We start from the raw sequence: 23,775 nt of genomic DNA, 5'->3' as shown, positions 1-23,775 counted from the left end.
GATTCAGAAATAGCTTCGTCTCCTCTGCCAAACAATTTCTGAATGGATATTGAACTCAAAAACACTACCTCACTACTTTCTTATTTCTGTTATTTTGTGCTAGTTATTTTAACTTGACAATTTTACATATATACACACACACAATATACTGGAGCTCAGTTATTTTTTTCTCTATATTTAACACGTATTTCATTGACCTGCTGCTGTAAAGACAACAAATTTCACAGCATCTGCTGGTGATTTTAAACCTGATTGTGATTCTTATTGTGTTGGCAGAAGGGGTTTGATTAGGTGGGGCATTTGACTGTTAATTTAATTGGTTTGGCACCACATCGTGAAGCAGAGGACCTGTTCCTGTGTGGTAGTGTTCTGTGTTCCATATCCTGTGACTAAACCTCTTGACCACTCCCATGGCCAACAATCTAAGATATTCATGATTGTTCAAGATTCAGAATTGTTTAAAGACATTTCCAGTACACAAGTGTAAAAGGAGAACAAAGTAATTGCTACTCTGGATCCGGTGCAGCATAAAAAATAAGATGAAGAGTACAATAACGAATGAACACAATACATATAAATGCGTAAGATAACTTGTGTACATTGATTGTATGTCCATAAAGCGACGCTAGGCACAGGAGTGTTCTGACTCCGATAGGAAACAATAAAGTAGTGGTGGTTGGGGTGGGTTAGTGGGTGGAAGTGTTGATCAGCCTCACTGTAGGTAGTAAGTAACTGTTTTTAAGTTTGGTGGTCCTGGCGAGGATGCTACGAGGTCTAATTACAATCCGGTTACGTAGCCTAAACAATTACAACTGCTTCACTGCAAAGAAAAGCTTTGCATTTCTCCAGTACATTTTCCTTGACATTCGCTGGACGTGCGGAAATACTTCACAGCTGATGTGTGTGTTTATTTATTGATTGAGGTACAGTGTGGAATAGACCCTTTGTACTGCACTGCCCAGCAACCCTGAGCTTAATCACAGGGCACTTTACAAGGACCAACTAACCTACTTACCGGTACCCCAGAGTATTCCATGGGAAGGACTTGTAGATGACATCGGAATTGAACTCTGAACTCTGATGCCCCCAGGCATAATAGCATCATGGTAACTGCTATCCTACCATGTCTAGTGTCACGGTATAGAATTGGTGATGCAGAAAGAAAACTGGAGGGCCATGTGGGAGGCAAGGCTCAGAATGATTTTAGAGTAGGTTAAAGGATCAGCATAATGTGGTGGGCTGAAGGGCCTGTTCTACACACATATTGCCCTCAGCCTGCACTGTATTGCACTGTTCCGCGTACACACAGCGGTGGGTTCTGAGAATGCGCTATCAGGAGTGGTAATGGAAGCATACAAGAAGCTCTTAGATCATGACGTAGGTTAAAGTCAGTACAACACTGGACCGCGGGGCATGTACAGCTGTTGTCTTCTGTCTTTTAAATTAGTCAGTTCTAGGAGTGAACCATTTTTCCCCCACCACCATCTCCCTGGTGGGGAGGAGTCGTGTGGATTGTTGACGAGGAGGTGAGTGTGCCCCTGAGCCACAGACACTGCAGTGAGAAAACTGTATTTGACATGTTGGTGAACCTAGAACACTCCAGCACAGGAACAGGCTGAGTTCAATGAATCCCATTAAACTGAGGGGTAACCACTGTCTGCCAGGCTGTTCGCTTTAACAGCTGGCTGGGCCAGGTGCTTGGTTTGATGCTGAGATTCCACGAGGAGTGGCATGGTTACGTAGTGGTTAGCTGAACGCCTTACAGAGCTAGCGATTAGGGTTCAATTCTGCCTCTGTCTGTGAGGAGTTTGTACGTTCCCCATATGACCATGTGGGTTTCCTCTGGGTGCTTTGGTGTCCTCCCACATCCCGAAGACGTACCGGTTAAGGTTATGGTACCGACACCTGGAGTATTGTGTGCAGTTTTGGTCCCCTAATCTGAGGAAAGACATCCTTGCCATAGAGGGAGTACAAAGAAGGTTCACCAGATTGATTCCTGGGATGGCAGGACTTTTATATGATGAAAGACTGGATGAACTAGGCTTATACTCGTTGGAATTTAGAAGATTGAGGGGGGATCTGATTGAAACGTATAAAATCCTAAAGGGATTGGACAGGCTAGATGCAGGAAGATTGTTCCCGATGTTGGGGAAGTCCAGAACGAGGGGTCACAGTTTGAGGATAAAGGGGAAGCCTTTTAGGACCGAGATGAGGAAAAACTTCTTCACACACAGAGTGGTGAATCTGTGGAATTCTCTGCCACAGGAAACAGTTGAGGCCAGTTCATTGGCTATATTTAAGAGGGAGTTAGATATGGCCCTTGTGGCTAAAGGGGTCAGGGGTATGGAGAGAAGGCAGGTGCAGGGTTCTGAGTTGGATGATCAGCCATGATCATACTGAATGGCGGTGCAGGCTCGAAGGGCCGAAGGGCCTACTCCTGCACCTATTTTCTATGTTTCTATGATACTTGCGGGCTGCCCCCAGCGCATCCTCAGACTGTGTTGGTCACTGATGCAAACAACACATTTCACTGGATGTTTTGATGTACATGTGACAAATAAAGCTAATCTTTAAATTCAAAGATCTGTTTTTAGAAAATATATATTTTAATCTGGGGTTAATGGGGTTTTCCCCTGCAGTTACCAACCAGTCCACTTGAGGGGGCTGTTGCTTCATCTTCCACAGTGCATGGTGATAGTGATGGCCAATGGAGACTTTATCAAAAGCATGAGAGTTAGAATGGTCACAGTCTCTTCTTTCTTTTTATCCAGAATAGGAGCCAAAAGCTAGATTGCATTGGTTTTAACTGAGAGGAAAAACACTTGTTCACACGGTGGATGTGTGGAATGAACTGCCAGAGGTGGTAGAGACAAGTACAATTACAATGACTCAAAGACACTTGGATAGGGAAGGATTAGATGGATATAGTCAGGGTGTCAAGGGTTATGGGGAGAAGACAGGAGAATGGGGTTGAGAGGGATAATAAATCAGCAGACTGCGCAGATTCCGGCCTACCTATATTTCAAAGTTCAAAGGAAATTTATTCTCAGAGTACATAGATGTCATCATATACAACCCTGAGATTCAATTCCTTGTGGGCATTCACAGTAAGTAGAAAGAAGCACAATAGAATCAATGAAAATCTGTACACGAGGTAGACAAACAACCAGTGTGTGAAAGACAATCAATGGTGCAAATACAAAAAGAAAGAAAAAAACAATAATAAATATTGAGAACATGAGATGAAGAAGAGCACAGGTTGTGGAATCAGTTCAGTGATGGGAGGGAACTAAACAAGTTATCCCCTCTGGTTCAAGAGCTTGATGCTTGGGGGATAATAGCTGTTCCTGAACCTGGTGTGTGGGTCCTGAGAGGCTCCTGCACCTCCTTAGTGTCAAACAGAGTTCTAGAGCAGTACAGCACAGAAACAGGCCCTTTGGTCCATCTAGTCTGTGTTAGCCTTGTTTACCTGGTTCCATCTACCTGTAGTCAGATCATAGCCCTCCATACCCCTCCTATCCAAACTTCTCTTAAATGCTGAAATCGAACCCGCAGCCAGCACTTCTGCTGGCAGCTTGTTCCACCCCCGAGTGAAGAGTTCCCCTCACGTTCAATGAATAGTGTACAGGATAGTTTGTATTCTAGCTACACTGTATGCAGTTTGTACAATAGGCTTACTGTTAGCTCATGTCTGGGCAGGCATGAAATTCCTGTCTCGCATGCTCATAGAAGATCACAGCACAGTACAGGACATTTGGCCCACGACATTGTGCTCCAAGATCAATCTAAGCCTCCCGTCCAACATGGCCCTCCATTTTTCTATTATCCATGTGCCTAAGGGTCCCTGATATATCAGCTTCTCACCACCCCTGGCAGGAAGGATGTGGCGGCTTTGGAGAGGGTGCAGAGAGGCTGCCTGATTTGGTGGACAGGAGCCTGAAGACACACACTCAGTGTTTCAGGAACAGGATCTGCCTCACTCATTTTCCTGTTTGTTTTGCTCTCTTTTTGCATTACTTTTTTATTTTTTATGTGTTTTTATTGTAATTTATGTTTTTATTATTATACATTGCAGTGTACTGCTGCTGCAAAACAACAAATTTCATGATGTATAGAATGCTAGTGATATTAAACCTGATTCTGATCCTAGATAAGCTGGAGCTATTTTCTCTGGAGTAGAGGATGCTGAGGAGAGACCCGAAAGAGATTTATAACATGATAAACGTGTAGATTGAGTGATTCCCTAGTATGATAGATAATCTCCTGACCTCACACTTTACGTTGTTGAGGCCTTGTGCCTTACTGCCTGCACTGCGCTGCACCCTCTCTGTGAGTGTAACACTTTATTTTGCATTCTGTTAGTGTTTTACCTTCTGCTGCCCTAATGCACTATGTAATAGAATGATCTGTTTGGGCTGTTTTTCAGTGTATCTCGCTACATGTGAAATAAATAAACCAATTTAATAATTTAAGGTGAGAGGGGGTAAGTTCAAAGGAGATGTGGGGCACTTTTTTCTTACACAAGAGAGCAGAAATGAGGGGCTAAGTGGGAGGGAAGGGTTATATGGATCTTAGATTAAAAGGCCAGCACAACATTGTGGGCCGAAGGGTCTGTGTATAAAACATAGATCAGTACTGCACACAAACAGGCCCTTCAGCCCACAATGTTGTGCCAAGCCAATTAAGTTAGTAATCAAATTGCCAACTAAACAAATCTCTTCTGCCTACACAATGTCCATTTTCCTTACATCCATGTGCCTATCTGAATGTTTTTTAACTCTCTGATGTACCTGTATCTGGTTCTATCTTCACCCCAGCAGCGCATTCAAGGCTTCCACCACTCTGAGTGTAAAAAGAAACACTCTCCTCACCCCTCCTTTGAAATCACCTGCTCATCTTAAACGCATGCCCTTGGATATTAGACATTTCAGCCCAGAGTAAGAGATGCTGTCTGTCCACTCTCGTTATGCCTCTCATAATCTTATAAACCTCTGTCAGATCTCCTCTCAGGCTCAGCCGCTCCGGAGAAAACAATCCAAGTTTGTCCAACCTCTCGTTATAGCAAATGCCCCAGGATCCAGACAGCAGCCTGGTGAACCTGTTCTGTACCCTCTGCAAAGCCTTGACATCCTTCCAGTAACGGGTGACCAGAACTGTATGCAGTACTCCAGCTATTGCCGAACAGTGGTGTTGTAAAGATGTATCTACTGTGCTCTAAAGTTTTGTTCTATGTTTAATGGAAGAGGTAAAATTAAGGTTGGGGAACACGGCAGTGTCATCGGGAAGGAAATGTGAAAGATGTGATTGGTTCAGGAGTCTGATCGCAGGACTCGATATTTTGGAGTTGGAAAGGGTGGGGGCTGGGAGTGCTGTACTGGATCACTGAGTGATGACCAGCTCCCGACTCGTGACCCATCGCCACAGTGATGTCAGCTTATCGCTGCCCAAAGCTCCAAGTTAAACAGAGCTGGTACAAACACGGTCTTTTGTGAGGGGCTCCCAGGAGCAAGCTGCCTTTAAACAGTAACAGATTGTTTGGCAGTGGGCTGCAGTCACAGGCGACCTCCCCTCTTTGTCGTGAATGGGGAGGGTCTTGCAAATAAGAAAAAGGTTCAAGTTTCTGACTGTGAAGGTTCACCTGTCAAGGAGAGCATCTGAGGAAGGGTGTGGGGGCAGGGACTGATCTCTAACTCAAACATTGCCTCCACTGTTCCTCAGACTAAAGTCTTGCGGCCACTCACCCAGAACGTTGGGTGAAGGTGAGGCTAAGCGGAGGAGACATCTGGCAAAAAGCCGACTGTCTCTTAGAAAGACTGAGATAAGGAAGGAGGCAAAAATGTCCTAACTTTATGGGCCTCCAATACACAGTCCTTTTCTTTGCAATACTTACATGGGTTCATGTGTGAGGAGTGGTTGGGGCTCTGGGCCTGTACTCGCTGGAGTTTAGAAGGTTGGGGGGGGGGATCTCATTGAAACCTATCGAATATTGAAAGACTTAGATGGACGCTATGTGGAGAGGATGTTTCCCATATTGGCAGAGTCTAGGACCAGAAGACACAGCCTCAGAATAGAGGGACGTCCATTTAGAACAGAGATGAGGAGGAATTTCTTTAGCCAGAGGGAGGTGAATCTGGAATTCATTGCCACGGACGGCGGCTGTGGAGGCCAAGTTATTGGTTATATTTAAAGTAGAGGTTGATGGGTTCTTGATTAGTAAAGGTGTCAAAGGTGAGAAGGCAGGGGAATGGGATTCAGAGGGAAAATAAATCAGGCATGATCAAAAGGTGAAGCAAACTTGATGGACCAAATGGCCTGATTCTGCTCCTTTTAGAGTTTAGATTCATTTTATTTGTCACACATACGGTGAAATACATTGTTTGCATCAACGTCCAACACAGTCCGATAATGTGCTGGGGGCAGCCAGCAAGTGTCGCCACACTTCTGGCACTAACATAGCTTGCCCACAAATTACTAACGCCAACCCATATGTCTTTGGACTGTGGGAGGGAGCTGGAGTACCCAGAGGAAATCCACATGATCACAGAGAGAACGCCCAGAGTCAACCCATGGAGACAGACACACTCAGGCCATGCTGGAGATCGGGCTCGAACCTGGGTCTGATGCTGTGAGGCAGCAGCTGTACCCACCGTGTTGCTCTGTGCTACATCTGGCATATTGTATGAGATATTGGAGCAAATTAGTTCATTTGTCCCATCAAGTCTGCTCTGCCATTTCATCATGGCTGATCCATTTTCCTTCTCAGCCCCAGTCTCCTGCCTTCTCCCCCATATCTCTTCATTCCCTGACCAATCAAGAATCTATCAAACTTTGCCTTAAATGTATATAAAGACTTGTCCAACGCAGCTGCCTGTGCCAAAGAATTCCACAGATTCACCACTCTCTGGCTAAAGAAATTCCTCCTCATCTCCATTCTAAAAGAGAGCACAGAAGAGATTTACTAAAATGTTATCTGGGTTTCATCTCCTAAGTTACGGAGAAAGGTTGAACAAGTTGGGTCTTTATTCTTTGGAGCGTAGAAGGTTGAGGGGGGACTTGATAGAAGTGTTTAAAATTATGAGGGGGGTTGATAGAGTTGACGTGGATAGGCTTTTTCCATTGAGAATGGGGAAGATTCAAACGAGGACGTGAGTTGAGAATTAAAGGGCAAAAGTTTAGGGGTAACATGAGGGGGAACTTCTTTACTCAGAGAGTGGTAGCTGTGTGGAATGAGCTTCCAGCAGAAGTGGTTGAGGCAGGTTCGATTTGTCGTTTAAAGTTAAATTGGACAGCTATATGGACAGGAAAGGAATGGAGGGTTATGGGCTGAGTGCAGGTCGGTGGGACTAGGTAAGAGTAAGAGTTCGGCACAGACTAGAAGGGCTGAGATGGCCTGTTTCCGTGCTGTTACTTTTATATGGTTATATAAAAGGATGTCCCTCTATTCTGAGGCTGTGTCCTCTGGTCTTAGACTACCCTCTACCACAGGAAACATCCTCTCCACATCCACTCTATTGAGGCCTTACAACATTCAATGGGTTTCAATGAGGTCACCCCTCATTCTTCTGGGCTTGAGTACAGGCCCAGTGTTAAAAACCACTGTAGAGGAGCTGTGGAGCCCTTGGAGAGGGTGCGGAAGAGGTTCTCTGGGATGTTTCGTAGAACATAGAACACTACAGTGCAGTACAGACTGTTTGGCTCATGATGATGTGCCAATGTTGTACCCTACTGTAAAATCCATCTAACCCTTCCCTTCCCTATAGCCCTCCATTTTTCTTTCATCCATGTGCATATCTGTTGGTAGTCTGTCAATTTCAACAATGATGATAGGAAGCTGTGTGGAAACCTTTTAAAGTGGAAAAGCCATCGCAGCTGGACAGTTCCACTCTCTCGACCTCAGAAGCCCCATTCCAGTAGTACGAGTGATCGTCACAACTGGAGACTTCCTTGGTGGCACATCTTCTGTGCCTTGCCGTGCCCTTTGGTCTCCATCAGAACGACCTTCCTGGATATCACTAGTGTTAACATCTGCTCATTCCACAGAACTGAATTCACATGTGCCTATCTAAGAGCTTCTTTAAAAAACCCTAATTTGTCTGCCTCTACAACCACCCCTGGCAGGGTGTTACACACACTCAGCACTCTCTATGCAAAAAATAAGAACCTACCTCCGACATTCCTCCTAAACTTTGCTCCAATCACCACAAAATTATGCTGCCTTGTATTAGCCAATTTCGCCCTGGGAAGAAGTCTGTGGCTGTACACTCTATGCCTCTTATCATCTTGTACATCTCTATCAAGTCACCTCACGTCCTCCTTCGTTCCAAAGAGAAAAGCCCAAGCTCGCTCAACCTATCCTCATAAAACAGCTCTCGAATACAGGGAGCATCCTGGTAAATCTCTGCACCCTCTCTGAAGCTTCTACGTCCTTATTGTTAGTGTTGGTCTACCTACAGAATGGATGCAGAGCATTTGGAGAGAGTGCAGAAGAGGTGCTCCAGAACATTGCTTGGATTGGAGCATATTAACTCTCAGAAGAGACTGGACAAACTTTGATGGTTTTCTGTAGAGTGTTGGAAGTTGAGGGGAGACCTGATCGTTAACATTATATTTTTCTAAGGCACAGATAGTTTAGGCAACCAGAGTGTGGGATAGGAGCAGAATTGGGCCATTCAACTCTTCGAGTCTGCTCCGCCATTCCATCATGGCTGATCCTGGAACCCCCTCAGCCCCACACACCTGCCTTCTCCCCATATCCTTTGATGCCCTGATCGATCAGGAAACGATCAATATCTGCCTTAATTATAGCCATGGGACTTGAACTCCACTGAATCTGTGGCAGAGCATTCACTGCTCTCCAGCTAAAAAAAATTCCTCCTTACCTCTGTTCTAAAAGATCACCCCCTCAATTTTGAGGCTGTGCCCATTAGTTCTGGATGGCCCTACCATAGGATAGATCCTCTTCACATCCACACTATCCAGTCCTTTCAACATTCGGTAGTTTTCAATGAGATCCTCCAGCATTCTTCTAAGTTCCAGTGAGTACAGGCCCAAAGCTGCCAAATGCTCGTCATATGTTAACCCCTTCATTTGCAGAATCATCCTCATGAACCTCCTCTGGACTCTCTCCAATGACAACACATCCCTTCTGAGATATGGGGCCCAAAACAATTGACAATACTCTAAGTGTGGCCTGACTAGTGTCTTATAAAGGCTCAGCGTTATCTCCCTGTTTTTATATTCTATTCCTCTTGAAGTAAGTACCAACGTTGCATTTGCCAAGTCCGAGAGGGCATAGGTTTAAGGTGAGAGGGGGAAGATTCAATGGAGATAGGTGTGGCAGATTTTGTTTCAGACAGGTGTCTGAAACTCGCTGCCAGGTGGGGTGGTGGAAACAGGTACAATGTAATGTTTGACACATTTAAACACCTGACCAGGTACGGGCAGGATTATAGTGATGTGGTTGGCACAGACGTTATGCACCGAGGGCACACTGTATCTGAAAACAAAAAGGTACAGCTGCCTTACAAAGTACACTTATTATCCAAGTATATATACAACCTTGAGATTCATCTTGCAGACAGCCACAAAACAAAGAAACACAATAGAATTCATGAAAACATACCCACTCAACAAAGAAGTTGAACACCCAATATGCAAATTTAGGTTACTTTGGAAGTAACTTAACGATGAATAATTCCTGAGTCCAGACGAAGGGTCTCAGCCTGAAACGTTGACTGTTTATACCGCTCCATTGACGCTGCCTGACCTGCTGAGTTCCTTTAGCTTTGTATGTGGGACTGTGGTATGGGGGAGGTATCCAGTAGACTAAGCCAGTTTTCAGAGCTTTGATGGTAAATTGCGTGAAGTACAGTGAAAAACTTCTCATAAAGCGCCACATCACAGAAACAGGCCACTCAGCCCATCTAATCCATCCCTCCTTAGTCTTCTGCCTAGTCCCATTTCCCTGATGACATTGCCACTGTTACTGAATGTACGTGGAGTTAATGTAGCCAGACCTTGTAATTTAACCCCTTTGCTTTTTGGCCCCATTCTGGTCAAGCAGCGTGGTGTGTGTATGTATGTTGTTAGGTTAGAACATGCCAGATGGGTTTGAATCAGGTCAGGTATCCCTGCAGTGAAGTAGGTGGCTGGGTGTTAACAGTATCACTTAACATAGTCTGCAGCTGAAAGCCAGATGGGTTCCATCTGTCATAGAAACCTCATGTCAGGGATCTCACCTACCCACTAGATATTGACAGGCCTAGACAGAGCGGAAGTGGGGAAGATGTTTCCTGTACTGGGGCAGTCTAGGACCAGAGGATACAGCCTCAGACTAGGAGGACTTCCATTTAGAACAAGAGATGAGGAATATTTTATTTAGCCAGAGGGTGGTGAATCTGTGGAATTCATTGCCAAGACAGCCTCTGTGTTAAATATACCCAAATCATTGGGTATATTAATCGCAGAGGTTGATGAATTCTTGATTAGTAAGGGTTGCAAAGGTTACGGAGAGAAGGTAAGGGAATGAGCTTAAGAGGGAAACTCAATCAGCCGTGATAGATTGATGGAGTTGACTTGATGGGCTAAGTGGCCTAATTCTGCTTCTATCTCTTATAGAAACATAGAAACATAGAAAATAGGTGCAGGAGTAGGCCATTCAGCCCTTCGAGCCTGCACCGCCATTTATTATGATCATGGCTGATCATCCAACTCAGAACCCCGCCCCAGCCTTCCCTCCATACCCCCTGACCCCCGTAGCCACAAGGGCCATATCTAACTCCCTCTTAAATATAGCCAATGAACTGGCCTCAACTGTTTCCTGTGGCAGAGAATTCCACAGATTCACCACTCTCTGTGTGAAGAAGTTTTTCCTAATCTTGGTCCTAAAAGGCTTCCCCTCTATCCTCAAACTGTGACCCCTCGTTCTGGACTTCCCCAACATCGGGAACAATCTTCCTGCATCTAGCCTGTCCAATCCCTTTAGGATCTTATACGTTTCAATCAGATCCCCCCTCAATCTTCTAAATTCCAACGACAAGCCCAGTTCATCCAGTCTTTCTTCATATGAAAGTCCTGCCATCCCAGGAATCAATCTGGTGAACCTTCTTTGTACTCCCTCTATGGCAAGGATGTCTTTCCTCAGATTAGGGGACCAAAACTGCACACAATACTCCAGGTGTGGTCTCACCAAGGCCTTGTACAACTGCAGTAGTACCTCCCTGCTCCTGTACTCGAATCCTCTCGCTATAAATGCCAGCATATGGTCTCATGCAGCGAAAAACTTTTATTTGTAAGCCAAATACAATTTCAAAGTAGGTTTAATAGGAACTCGATGGGCGCAATTTTTACACAAAGAGTGATTATATATGTGGATTGAGTTGCCAGTGGATATGGTTGAGACAGCAATAACTTTTCAAAGATACGTTGCCAGGAAAGGTTTAGAAATGCTGGCAAATGGCACTGGCTTGGATGGGCATCTTGGTCAGCATAGACCAGTTGGGCCAAAGGGCCTGTTTCAAAGTTCAAAAGTTCAAGGTACATTTATTATCAAAGTATACATACTATATATAACCCTGAGATTCATCTTCTTGAAGGCAGCCACAAAAACAACGAAACACAATTGAACCCCGTTAAAAACCCCCACACAACAAAAACTGTCAAATACCCAATGTGTGACAGAAAAGAACAAGTCATGCAAACAATAAAAATGTAAACAAATAACACACAGAACATGAGCTGTAGAGTCCCTGAAAGTGAGTCCACGGTCACGGAGCCAGTTCAGCGCTACAGCCGATCCAGGAGCCCGATGGCTGCGGGCCACGGTCACGAAGCCAGCTCGGCACCTCGGCTCACCCGGGAGCCCGCCACAGCCGCGGAACCGTTCAGCGCTACAGCCGATCCAGGAGCCAGATGGCTGTGGGCCACAGCCATGGAGCCAGCTCGGCACCACAGCCGTATAAAACTCTAGTTAGGCAATTTCTGGAGTATTGCATATGATTCTGGTTGCTCCATTATATGAAGGATATTGAGGTTATGGAGAGGGTACAGAAGAGGTTTATCGGGACGTTGTTTGGACTAAGGGCATGTGCTGTAATGAGAGATTGGAGAAACTTGGGTTGTTTTCTCTGGAGTAGCAGAGATCTGATAGAGGTTTATAAGAGTTTGAGAGGCATATATAGAGTAAACAGACAGTATCTATTTCCAAAGGTTGAAATATCTAATACCAGAGGTTATGCATTTAAGGTGAGAAGGGGTAATTTTAAAGGAGATGTGAGGAGCAAGTTTTTTCACACGCAGAGTGGTGGGTGCCTGGAATGTACTGCCTGGGGTGCTGGTAGAGGCAGAAAGATTATGGGATTTTAAGAGTAGTTTAGGTAGACAAGTGAATGTGAGGAAAATGGAAAGATACGGACATTGTGTGGGCTGAAGAAATTAGTTAGGTTACTAATTAGTTAGGTTACTAATTTAATTGGTTCGGCATAACATCGTGGGCCAAAAGGCCTGTTCCTGTGTGTACTGTTCTATGTTTTATGTTCTATCGGCCGTTGGGTCATGGGGAGATCCAGCACAAAAACAGGCCCATCAGCCCATCAAGTCTACAGTGACCCATTGGCCACCCTAATCCTACATTAATCCTATAATCTCCCATCTCCCCACATTCCCCTCAATTTCCTCCCAGGTTCTACCCCTTGCCTATTCACTAGAGCCCATTTACAGTGGCTAAATTAACCTAGTGACTGGCTGTATTGTAAAGGGTTCCCTTTTTTGCTTGTCAAATGTCTCACCGCCACTGTGGCCTTGAGCGTGGCAGAACTTTGATTACTGCTTTGGGAGTACACCCATACAGTGTGATACTACGGGGGGAATATGAGGGTTAGTTGAACACAGAGGTGGGACTCGTGAAGAGTGGTGAGTGGTTCTGGTTTACTGGTTTGAGATGGTCCACTTACTGTGCCATTTCATATCAGTGGAAAGGGTATAAGAGTAGAGTGTTTTTTGGGGGTTGGAATTGGGGGTAGTTTATCGGGGCTGGTCATGAATAGTACCCCGGATCGAGTGGGAGGTGTGCTGCTGTGTGAGGGGCCCACACACACCTAGATAAGTATTTCAATACTTGCTGTTTTTCCACATAGACCGTTTTATAGTTCTAAATAGATAATTGGTGTTTATGTCCTTCTGTCTCATCGAGTGGGATCCGAGAAGCTGTTGTTGTAATGAAACACCTGCATTTCTTTGGGATGTGGGAGAACCCAGAGGGAATCGCACATGGTCACAAGGATATGGTACAAACTGCACACAGATAGTGCCCAAGGTTGGGATTGAACCCTGGTAAACCAGCTTTACCCTCTGTAGCAGTGATGTAGTTACCCAGGCTATTGCTGCAATGACGCTATTCTGTTGGGTTTCTTGCAGGTTGCTGTTGGTTGGTGTTCCCGTCTCACACAGACACAAGCTGGGTTGGACCCCACTCATGGTGGCAGCCATGAACAAAAACCACAGGTAGGTGCAGTCTCTGCCTCGGAGAGGCCTGTGAGCTACTGTTCATTGGTCAAATTACCTCACTATCTTCCCTCTTTGCTCGCACGCCTTGCTAAACAGTAAATGGCCTCTTTATTAGGTACACCCACACCTGCTTTCTACAGTCTCTGGAGTCTGCAGAGAATGGTGCAAGAAACAACCAAAACACCCAGTGAGTGGTAATTCTATGGGTGAAAATGCCTTGTTAATGAGAGGGGGCAGAGGAGATGGGCTACAGCAGCAGAAGATCACAAACGCACAGGCCACTTCATCATACACAGGAGGTAGACAATAATGTGGCCGCTGAGTGTAGATCATAATACAGTGCAGCACAGTACAGGCCTTTCAGCCTACAATGTCTTATAACCTGCTCTAAGATCAGTTTAGTGCTTCACTCCCACACAGCCTTCCATTTTTCCTTCATCCACATGCCTCTCTCTTAAATGTCCCTAAAGTATTTGTCTCTACCACCACCCCTAACAGGGCATTTTATACACCCACCACTGTCTGTCTGACATCCCCCTTATACTTTTCTCCAATCACCTTAAAATGATGGTCCCTTGTACTGGCCACTTCCACCCTGGGAAAAATGCCACTTATCATCTCATACACCTCAAGCGCATTGTACATTTCTTTGGGTATTTTTCTCTGTGGCTCTTATACAAAGGGGAAAATCTTGGATCTGAGAAAGATTTTGGACTCTGGGCTGAAGCTGTATGTTCTTCACACGCTTATCCATTCATCACTGGGGGTAGGTTTGTCTTCTCCAAGTGCTGTGGGTTCTGAATTAATAAGGTTGTGGGGTGTCTTCCCGGATGGTGCTGGGGGATACTGTTTCTACTTTGAAATCCAAATTCGATTTGTGAGCCTCTGCGCAAATTTGCTTTCGAGTCTCGCTGACCCCAGAGAAAGAAACTTTTATCTGATCGTCTCCAGTTCATAAGCACAAGGCTTTAATGTCTCCGAACAAAGCCGTCGTCAGACCTGAACACAAAAGAGGCAGGATCCACGCTCTCCGATGCTGTGTGTGCACGTGCTTTAGTCTTGCGATGGTGGGAACCTCTGTTCTCATGTTTACTTTAGTTTGTTTTTTGATGTCCTTTAGTCCCCCTGCTTGTGTGCACGCAGCCTCTTCAGAAGAACGACCTTTGATGCATCACGCCTGTAAGAATATGGAGAGAGGAACAGGGGGTGGAAGGGCCACAGAGCTGCACATTGAGGGAGGACGTGCCTCTTTCTACTGCTTTGAAGTCCAAACTAGAATGTTTGTGATTGAAAACACCAAGGGAAAAAGTTCAGGAGGCTGAAAACCATTTTCTGGCACTTTGTCTTTGTGTAAAGTAGCTGTGAGGGAGAGGGCTAGATGAACAGCGATGAACTGTAACTTCTATCTGCTGTTGGATTGAGGGGAGCTGGTGAGACCTATCTTTGAATCAGTCTGTAATTCAGCACTCAGGCTAACTGTTCCTGGTCAAATCTCCACACACTAACCCACCCTTCGACAACCCCCTCCACCACTACTTTATCATTTCCTGTCAGTCACCTTATGTACAAACACTACTGTGCTTCACTCTATAGACGTACAGTCAAACTATGTATATAAGCTATCTTATGTATTTGTATTAATTACTTCTTTTATTATTGTGTTCTTTATCTTGCTGTGTTTTTTTGTGCTGTATCAAATCCAGAGTAACAATTATTTGATTCTCCTTTATACAAACCCCATTTCCAGAAAAGTTGGGATATTTTCCAAAATGCAATAAAAACAAAAATCTGTGATATGTTAATTCACGTGAACCTTTATTTAACTGACAAAAGTACAAAGAAAAGATTTTTAATAGTTTTACTGACCAACTTAATTGTATTTTGTAAACATACACAAATTTAGAATTTGATGGCTGCAACACACTCAGCAAAAGTTGGGACAGAGGCCTGTTTACCATTGTGTTACATCACCTTTCCTTTTAATAACACTTTTTAATCGTTTTGGAACTGAGGATACTAATTGTAGTAGATTTGCAATTGGAAATTTTGTCCATTCTTGCTTGATATAAGACTTCAGCTGCTCAACAGTCTATGGTCTCCGTTGTCTGATTCTCCTCTTCATGATGCGCCATACATTTTCAATAGGAGTTAGATCTGGACTGTCAGCAGGCCAGTCAAGCAGACGAACTCTGTGTCGACAAAGCCATGCTGTTGCAGCCCGTGCAGAATGTGGTCGGGAAGAGACGTCGCCTTGATGGCAACATATGTCTCTCTAAAATCCTAATATACGCCTCAGAGTCAATGGTACCTTCACATACATGCAACTCACCCAATCCGTGGGCACTGATGTACCCCCATACCATCACAGATGCTGGCTTTTGCCACTTTCGCTGATAACAATCTGGATGGTCGTTTTCATCTTTGGCACGGAGAACTCGACACCTGTTTTTTCCGAAAACTAGCTGAAATGTGGACTCATCTGACCACAGCACACGGTTCCACAGTCTTTCAGTCCATCTGAGATGAGCCCGGGCCCAGAGAACTCGTCAGCATTTCTGCATAGAGTTGATGCATGGTTTCCTCCCTGCATAATACAGTTTCAAGTTGTATTTCTGGATGCAGCGACGGACTGTGTTGAGTGATGATGGTTTTCCGAAGTACTCCTGAGCCCAGGTGGCTAATTGTCACAGTAGCATGATGGTTTCTTAGGCAGTGCCGCCTGAGGGCTCGAAGATCACGCGCATTCAACAGTGGTTTCTGACCTTGCCCTTTACGCACTGAGATGTCTCTGAATTCTCTGAATCTTTTCACAATATTATGTACTGTAGATGTTGAAAGATCTAAATTCTCTGCAATCTTGCATTGAGAAATGTTCCTTTTGAACTGACTAACAATTCTCTCATGAATCTTGGCACAAAGGGGTGAGCCACAACCCATCCTTGCTTGCAAAGACTGAGCCTTTGATGGACGCTACTTTTATACCCAGTCATGATACCTCACCTGCTACCAATTAGCCTGCTTAATGTGGAGTCTTCCAAACCGGTGTTACTTGAATATTCTGTGCACTTTTCAATCTTATTTTAACTCTGTCCCAACTTTTGTTGAGTGTGTTGCAGCTATCAAATTCTAAATTTGTGTATATTGACAAAATACAATTAAGTTGGTCAGTAAAACTATTGAAAATCTTTTCTTTGTACTTTTGTCAGTTAAATAAAGGTTCACGTGAATTAACATATCACAAATTTTTGTTTTTATTGCATTTTGGAAAATATCCCAACTTTTCTGGAAATGGGGTTTGTAGTTGTGTATTGGAAATCACGTCAAATTATCATAAGTCTTGAAAAAACTCTCAGGTGCACATTTGTGAGTTATGTAGTTAACTGGGCTCTCTTTATCTAATTTTAGGACTTACATGAAGATCTGATCACATTTTAGGTCATATTTATGCAGAAGTAGAGAAAATTCTACAGGATTCACAAACTTTCTAGCACCACCGTATGTATTATAGACATCGCATGTATAATATCATACATGACTGACCATACTGGTCACACAATGGCAGAGACTCACATGTACATAGAGCACAGAATGGTACAGCACTGTACTAGACCAAGTGGATGTGGAGAGGATGTTTCCTGTATTGGGGGAACCTGGGACCAGAGGGTACAGCCTCAGAATAGAGGAGTGTCCAGTTAGAACAGAGATGAGGAGGAATTTCTTTAGCCAGAGTAGTGAATCTGTGGAATTCATTGCCACAGATGGATGTGTAGGCCACATCATTGAGTATATTTAAAGTAGAGGTTGATAGATTCTTGATGAGTTAGGGCATCAAACGTTGTGGGGAGAAGGCAGGAGAATGGGATTGAGAGGAATAATAAATCAGCTGTGATGGAATGGTGGAGAGTCTCGATGGGCTGAATGGCCTAAGTCTGCTCCTATGTGTTATGGTGCTGTAGCACTACAACAGGCCCTTTAGTCCACCATGTCTGTGCTAAACACGATGCCAAAATAACTACATTTCTGCCTGCACCTTCTCTATTTCCCTCCTGTCCCTCTACATTCTTGAGTCCATCTCACAACCTCTTAAAAACCATTACTGTATCTGATTCCACTACCTCCTCTTGCAGCCTGATACAAGCACCCACTCTCTGTGTTTAAAGCAAAACTTACCCTGAACATAGAGCGTAAAACATAAAATATCAAACACATTGTAGGCCCTTCGGCCCATGATGTGCCGAAATTTCAACCTATTCCAAGATCAATCTAACCCTTCCCTCCCATATAGCCCTCCATTATTCTATCATCCATGTGCCAGAAAGTTTGTGAGTCCTGTAGAATTTTCTCTATTTCTGCATAAATCTGACCTAAAATGTGATCGGATCTTCGTGGAAGACCTAAAACTAGAACCATAGAAGACTACAGCACAGAAGACAGGCCACTCAGCCCCTCCAGTCTGTGCCAAAACGTTATTCTGCTAATCCCATTGACCTGCACCCAGTCCATAACTCTCCAGACCTCTCCCATCCATATACCTATCCAATTTATTCTTAAAACTTAAGAGTGAGCCCGCATTTACCACGTCAGATGGCAGCTCGTTCCACACTCCCACCGCTCTCTGAGTGAAGAAGTTCCCCCTAATGTTCCCCCTAAACCTTTCCCCTTTCACCCTAAAGCCATGTCCTCTTAGATTAGGAGAGATAAATACAAGTTGAAAGAGCCTATTCACATTTACTCTGTCTATACCCCTCATAATTTTGTAAACCTCTATCAAATCACCCCTCATAATTTTGTAAACCTCTATCAAATCTCCCCTCATTCTTCTATGCTACAAGGAATAAAGTCCTAACCTGTTCAATCTTTCCCTGTAACTCAACTCCTGAAGACCTAGCAACATCCTAGTAAATCTTCTCTGCACTCTTTCAATCTTACTGATATCCTTCCTATAGTTAGGTGACCAGAACTGCACACAATACTCCAAATCTGGCCTCACCAATGTCTTATACAACCTCCCCATAACATCCCAACTCCTATACTGAATACTTTGATTTATGAATGCCAGGATGCCAAAAGTCTTCTTTACAACCCTGTCTACCTGTGATGCCACTTTCAGGGAATTATATATCTGAACTCCCAGATCCCTTTGTTCCTCCGCACTCCTCAGTGCCCTACCATTTACTGTGTATGTCCTACCCTGATTTGTCCTTCCAAAATGCAACACCTCACACTTCCTGCATTAAATTCCATTTGCGATTTTCTGGCCCATTTTCCCAGTTGGTCCAGATCCCTCTGCAACCTTTGAAAGCCTTCCTCGCTGTCCACAACACCTCCAATCTTCCTATCATCAGCAAACTTGCTGATTCCATTTACCACATTATTGTCTAGATCACTGATAATTGATAAAACTAGATAAAGAGAACTCTATTAAATAAATAACACAACATTATACTTGTTCACTTATTTATTGAGAAAAATATCTAACATTGCATGTATTTGTTGGAAGAAATATGTCAACCTTTGCTTTCAGTAACTGGTGTGACCCCCCCCCCCCCCACCCCCATACAGCAATAACTTCAACCAAACGTTTCTGGTAGCTGTTGACCAGTCCTGCACATCAGTTTGGAGGAATTTTGGGCCATTCCTCCTTACAAAACTGCTTCAACTCTGGCATGTTGGTGGGCGTCCTTGCATGAACTGCTTGCTTCAGGTCCCTCCACAACACTTCTATAGGTTTAAGGTCAGGACTTTGGCTTGGCCATTCCAAAACATGAATGTTCTTTTTAAACCATTCTCTTGTTGATTTACTCGGGTCATTGTCTTATTGCATTATCCAACTTCTATTAAGCTTCAGGTGATGGACTGCTACCCTGACATTCTCCTGGAAGATATCTTGGTACAATTTTGAATTCATTGTTCCCTCAACAATTGCAAGCTGTCCAGGTGCTTCATAGTTGGGATGAGGTTTGATGTTGGTGTGTAGCACCCTTTTTCCTCCAAACATAGCAATGTGCATTTCTACCAAAAAGTTCAACTTTTGTCTCATCTGTCAACAGAATATTGTCCCAGAAGCATTGTGGAACATCCAGGTGGTCTTTTGCAAACTTGAGATGTGCAGCAATTTTTTTGGAAAGCAGTGGTTTCCTCCATGGGGTCCTTCTATGAACACCATTTTTGTTCAGTGTTTTTCTTGTAGTGGACACATGAACAGAGACTTTAGTAAGTTCTAGAGATTTCTGAAAGTCTTATGCTATTACCCTTGGATTCTTTTTCACCTTCTTCAACATTGCACGTTGTGCTGTTGGTGTGATCTTTGCAGGATGTCCAATCCTAGGGAGAGTAGCAACAGGACTGAGTTTCCTCCATTTTAGACAATCTCTCTTACTGTGGACTGATGAACACTTATGTCAAGAGAAATGTGTTTGTAGCTTTTCCAGTTCCATGCATCTCGACAATTTTTCTTCTGAGGTCCTCTTGAAAATAAAATTGTTTTGATCAAGGCATGGTGAACATAAACAGATCTTTTTTGAGAAGAATAGGCTCTGTCAGTAACCTGACTTTCTGTGCCTTTTTTATAGGGCAGGGCATCTCTACAACCCACACCTCCAATCTCATCTCATTGATTGAAACACCTGACTCTTAATAGTTTTTGTAGAAGGCATTGCCCCAGAGGTTCACATACTTTTTCCAACAAATACATGTAATATTAGATCATTTTTCTCAATAAATAAATGAACAAGAATAATGTTTTTGTGTTATTTATTTAATTGGATTCTCTTTATCTACAAACTTTGTAAGTCTTGCGTGAAGGTCTGATCACATTTTAGGTCCTAGTTATGCAGAAACAGAGAAAATTCTACAGGGTTCACAAACTTTCTAGCACCATTGTAAGAGTGTCTTAAATGTCCCTAATGTATTTGCTTCTACCACCACCCCTAATAGGGCATTCCACACGCCCATGACTCTCTGTAAAGAACCTATATAACCTATTCCCCTTATACTCTCTTCCAATCGTTGTAAAATATACCCTCCTTGTAGTAGCCATTTCCACCCTGGGAAAATGTCTCTGGCTGTCCACTCAATCCATGGCTCATATCATCTTATACACCTCTCATCTTGAATGCTATCCCCTCTTTCAAAGTGAAATCAAGCAACATAGGTGACGTCCGGAGAGCTTGATGCCTTCTATGTTCGCCTTGACCATCAAAGTATGTAGGAAGCATTACAAACTCCCACAGCCACTGACGACTGTCTGATTTCAGACTCTGAGGCTGATGTGTGAGCTCCCTTTACGAGTTTGAACCCACAGAGACTATCCAGCCTGGACGGGGTACCTGGTCAAGTTTCATTGGCTCTTCACTCAACCCTGGAAAATCTGGACAGTGAAGGTTCATATGTCAGGATGCTCTTTAATGACTACAACTTGGAATTCAATACTATCATCCCCTCAAAACTAATCAATAAGCTCCAAGACCTTGGCCTCAATACCTTTTGCAACTGGATCCTCAATTTCCTCACTTGCAGACCCCAGTCAGTTTAGATTGGCAACAACATCTCTTCCACAATCTCCATCAACACGGGTGCACCATAAGGCAGTGTGCTTAGCCCCTTTCTCTACCCACGTTTTGTTTAACTTATGACTGTGAGGCTAAGCACAGCTCCAATGCCATATCTTAGTTTGCTGGCGACACCACTATCGTAGACTGAATCAAAGGTGGTGACGAATCAGCATATAGGAGGGAGATTGAAATTCTGGCTGAGTGCTGCCACATCAACAACTTCTATTCAATGTCAGCAACACCAACGTGCTAATTATTGACTTCACAAGGAGGAAACCAGAGGTCCATGCACCAGTCCTCATTGGGGGATTAGAGGTGGAGAGTGTCAACAACTTTAAATTGCTCGGTGTTATCATTTCAGGGGACCTGTCCTGGGCCCAGCACTAAGTGCAATTACAACAAAAGCACAGCAGTGCCTGTACTTCCTTAAAAGTTTGTGAAGATTTGACATGACATCTGAAACTTTGACAAACTTCTACAGATGTGTGGTGGAGATTATATTGACTGGTTGATATTGAAACACCAATGTCCTTGAACGGAAAATCCTACAAAGAGTAGTGGATATGACCTAGTCCATTATGGGTAAAGTCCTCCCACCATTGAGCACATCTTCATAGTGTTGTTGCAGGAAAGCAGCATCCATCATCAGGGACCTTCACCACCAGCTTCAGGAACAGTTACTACCCCTCAACCATCAGGCTCCTGGCCCAGAGGGGATAACTTCCCTCGCTCCATCACTGATCTGTCCCCACAACCTATGGACTCACTTTCAAGGACTCTTGATCTCATATTCTTGATAATTATTGCTTATTTACTTACTATTTTTTCTTTCTTTTTGTACTTGCATAGTTTTTTGCCTTTTGTTTACTGGGTGACTACCCTGTTGGTGCGGTCTTTCATTATGGTTATTGGGTTTATTGTGTGAGCCCACAAGACAACGGATCTCAGGGCTGTATATGGTGACATGTACACTATGTACTTTGATGATAAATTTACTTTGAGCTTTGAAAAGCCCTGGCTCACTCAAACTTTCCTCATAAGACATGCTCTCTATTCCTGGTCACATCGTGGTAAATCTTTGCACCCTTTCTAAATAAATATGGAACATTACCCTACCCCTCACCCTAAATGCATGACCTTGAGTCCTTGTCACCTTAAATGCATGATCTGGAGTCCAGGCCACCTGGGAAAGAGACCCTGACACTCTACCCTTTTCACTGCCTCTTACAACTTTATAAACTTCAGCCTCCAATGCTCCAGAGAAAACTACCCAAATCCCTCCAGCCTCTGAACATGAGATTCTAGATAATGGAAATATTGAGCAGCACACACAAAATGCATCAGGAGCTCAGCAGGTGAGGCAGCATTTATAGGTAGGAATTAAACCTGATTAGTCTCCAACCCGATGGCGTTAACACTGATATCTCTAACTTCCAGTGACCACTCCCTTCTGTTCCCCCACCCCCACCTTTGCTTTCCTTCATTCCTGTGGCCCTCTCACTCCTCCTCCTCCCCTGCCCTCATGGTCTGCCCATCACCTCCCTCTGCTTCCATACACATCTTCCCTTTCTCCCGACGTCCACTCTCCTCTCCTATCAGATTCCTTCTTCAGCTCTTTAACACTTCCCATCTATCACCTCCCAGCTTCTTGCTTCATCCTCCCTCCCCCACCAAATCCACCTTCTCCTTCAGTAGTCTTACCTATCCTGCCAGGTTATACTCCTCCCACTTCACCTTATTCTGGCTTCTGCCCCCTTCCTTTCCAGTCCCGATGAAGGGTCTCAGTCCAAAATGTTGACTGTTTGTTCCCGTGCATAGATGCTGCCTGCCCTGCTGAGATCCTCCAGCATTTTGTGTGTGTTACTCTGAATTTCCAGCATCTGTAGAATCTCTTGTGCTTATAAATCAGTATTGGTAGGTAGAGGCTCCAGGACCATCCCCATCTTCAATAACCCTCTTCAGATGCTGCCTGACTTACTGAGTTCCTCCAGCACTTTAAATCAGGCTGATCAAAGCAGCATTTCTTAGAAACCTGAAGTCTATTGGAAAACTTGGGAAGTTTTGCTGAAGGTTGGAAGGAAGAGGCAGATTCTCAAAGCCAACAGAAGGAGTTTGTCACTAATTAATGCCTTTTACCAACTGGGAATAGCACCTACATCTTTCTCTTCTTAAGCCCATCTCCCTTTACTGGGGCATAGGCTGTCGACAGTCCTCAGTTCTGGGTCAGTCTTTCAAGTTTAGCCCATCGAAGATCCTTCCTCTCCCAAGGATGAGGTCTTTGGAGCTACTGTTGGTGTTTCCGTAGCTCTGGGTTTTTAACGGGATGAGAATGCTGGCCTTTTGCAGCCGGGCTTGGGACTCTCCATGGCAGAGTTAGTGCCTACATCTCTGCGTTAATAATCCAGCAAACGCTGGTTCAAATCCCAGCACAGCAGTTCAGAAATTTCACTTCAGTTTAAACAGAAATAAAAAATCTGCACTCAGTAAAAGTAATCATAAAGTTGTCTGATTGTTGCAAAGTCCCAACAGAGTGTCTAATGATCTTCAGTAAAGGGAATCTGCCATGCTTTTACCCATGCTGGCTTAGCTGTGACTTCAGACACACAGTAATGTTGTTGACTTTGCTGCCCTCTGAAGGGGCCCAGTACACCACTCATTTCAGAGCCATCAGGGTGAGCAATGAAAGCTGGGCTAGCCAGCGGCCTTCATCCGCACAATG

The 23,775-nt window shown here is 44.1% G+C and overlaps 1 protein-coding gene across 1 annotated transcript in view; it reads left to right on the top strand.

Annotated features, from left to right (window-relative positions):
• Window positions 1–23,775, top strand: part of clpb (ClpB family mitochondrial disaggregase) — a 191,334-nt gene that overhangs the window by 11,777 nt on the left and 155,782 nt on the right. Inside the window, exon 3 of the mRNA XM_072262522.1 lies at window positions 13,414–13,500. Within this exon, the coding sequence (XP_072118623.1) occupies window positions 13,414–13,500 (87 nt within the window). The remainder of the gene's footprint in view (window positions 1–13,413; window positions 13,501–23,775) is intronic.

This window comes from Mobula birostris, chromosome 7 (genome assembly GCF_030028105.1).
Source record: "Mobula birostris isolate sMobBir1 chromosome 7, sMobBir1.hap1, whole genome shotgun sequence".
Classification (NCBI taxonomy): Eukaryota; Metazoa; Chordata; class Chondrichthyes; order Myliobatiformes; family Myliobatidae; genus Mobula; species Mobula birostris.
Note: the sequence above shows the minus strand (reverse complement) of the source record. Positions and strands in the feature narration are given on the sequence as shown.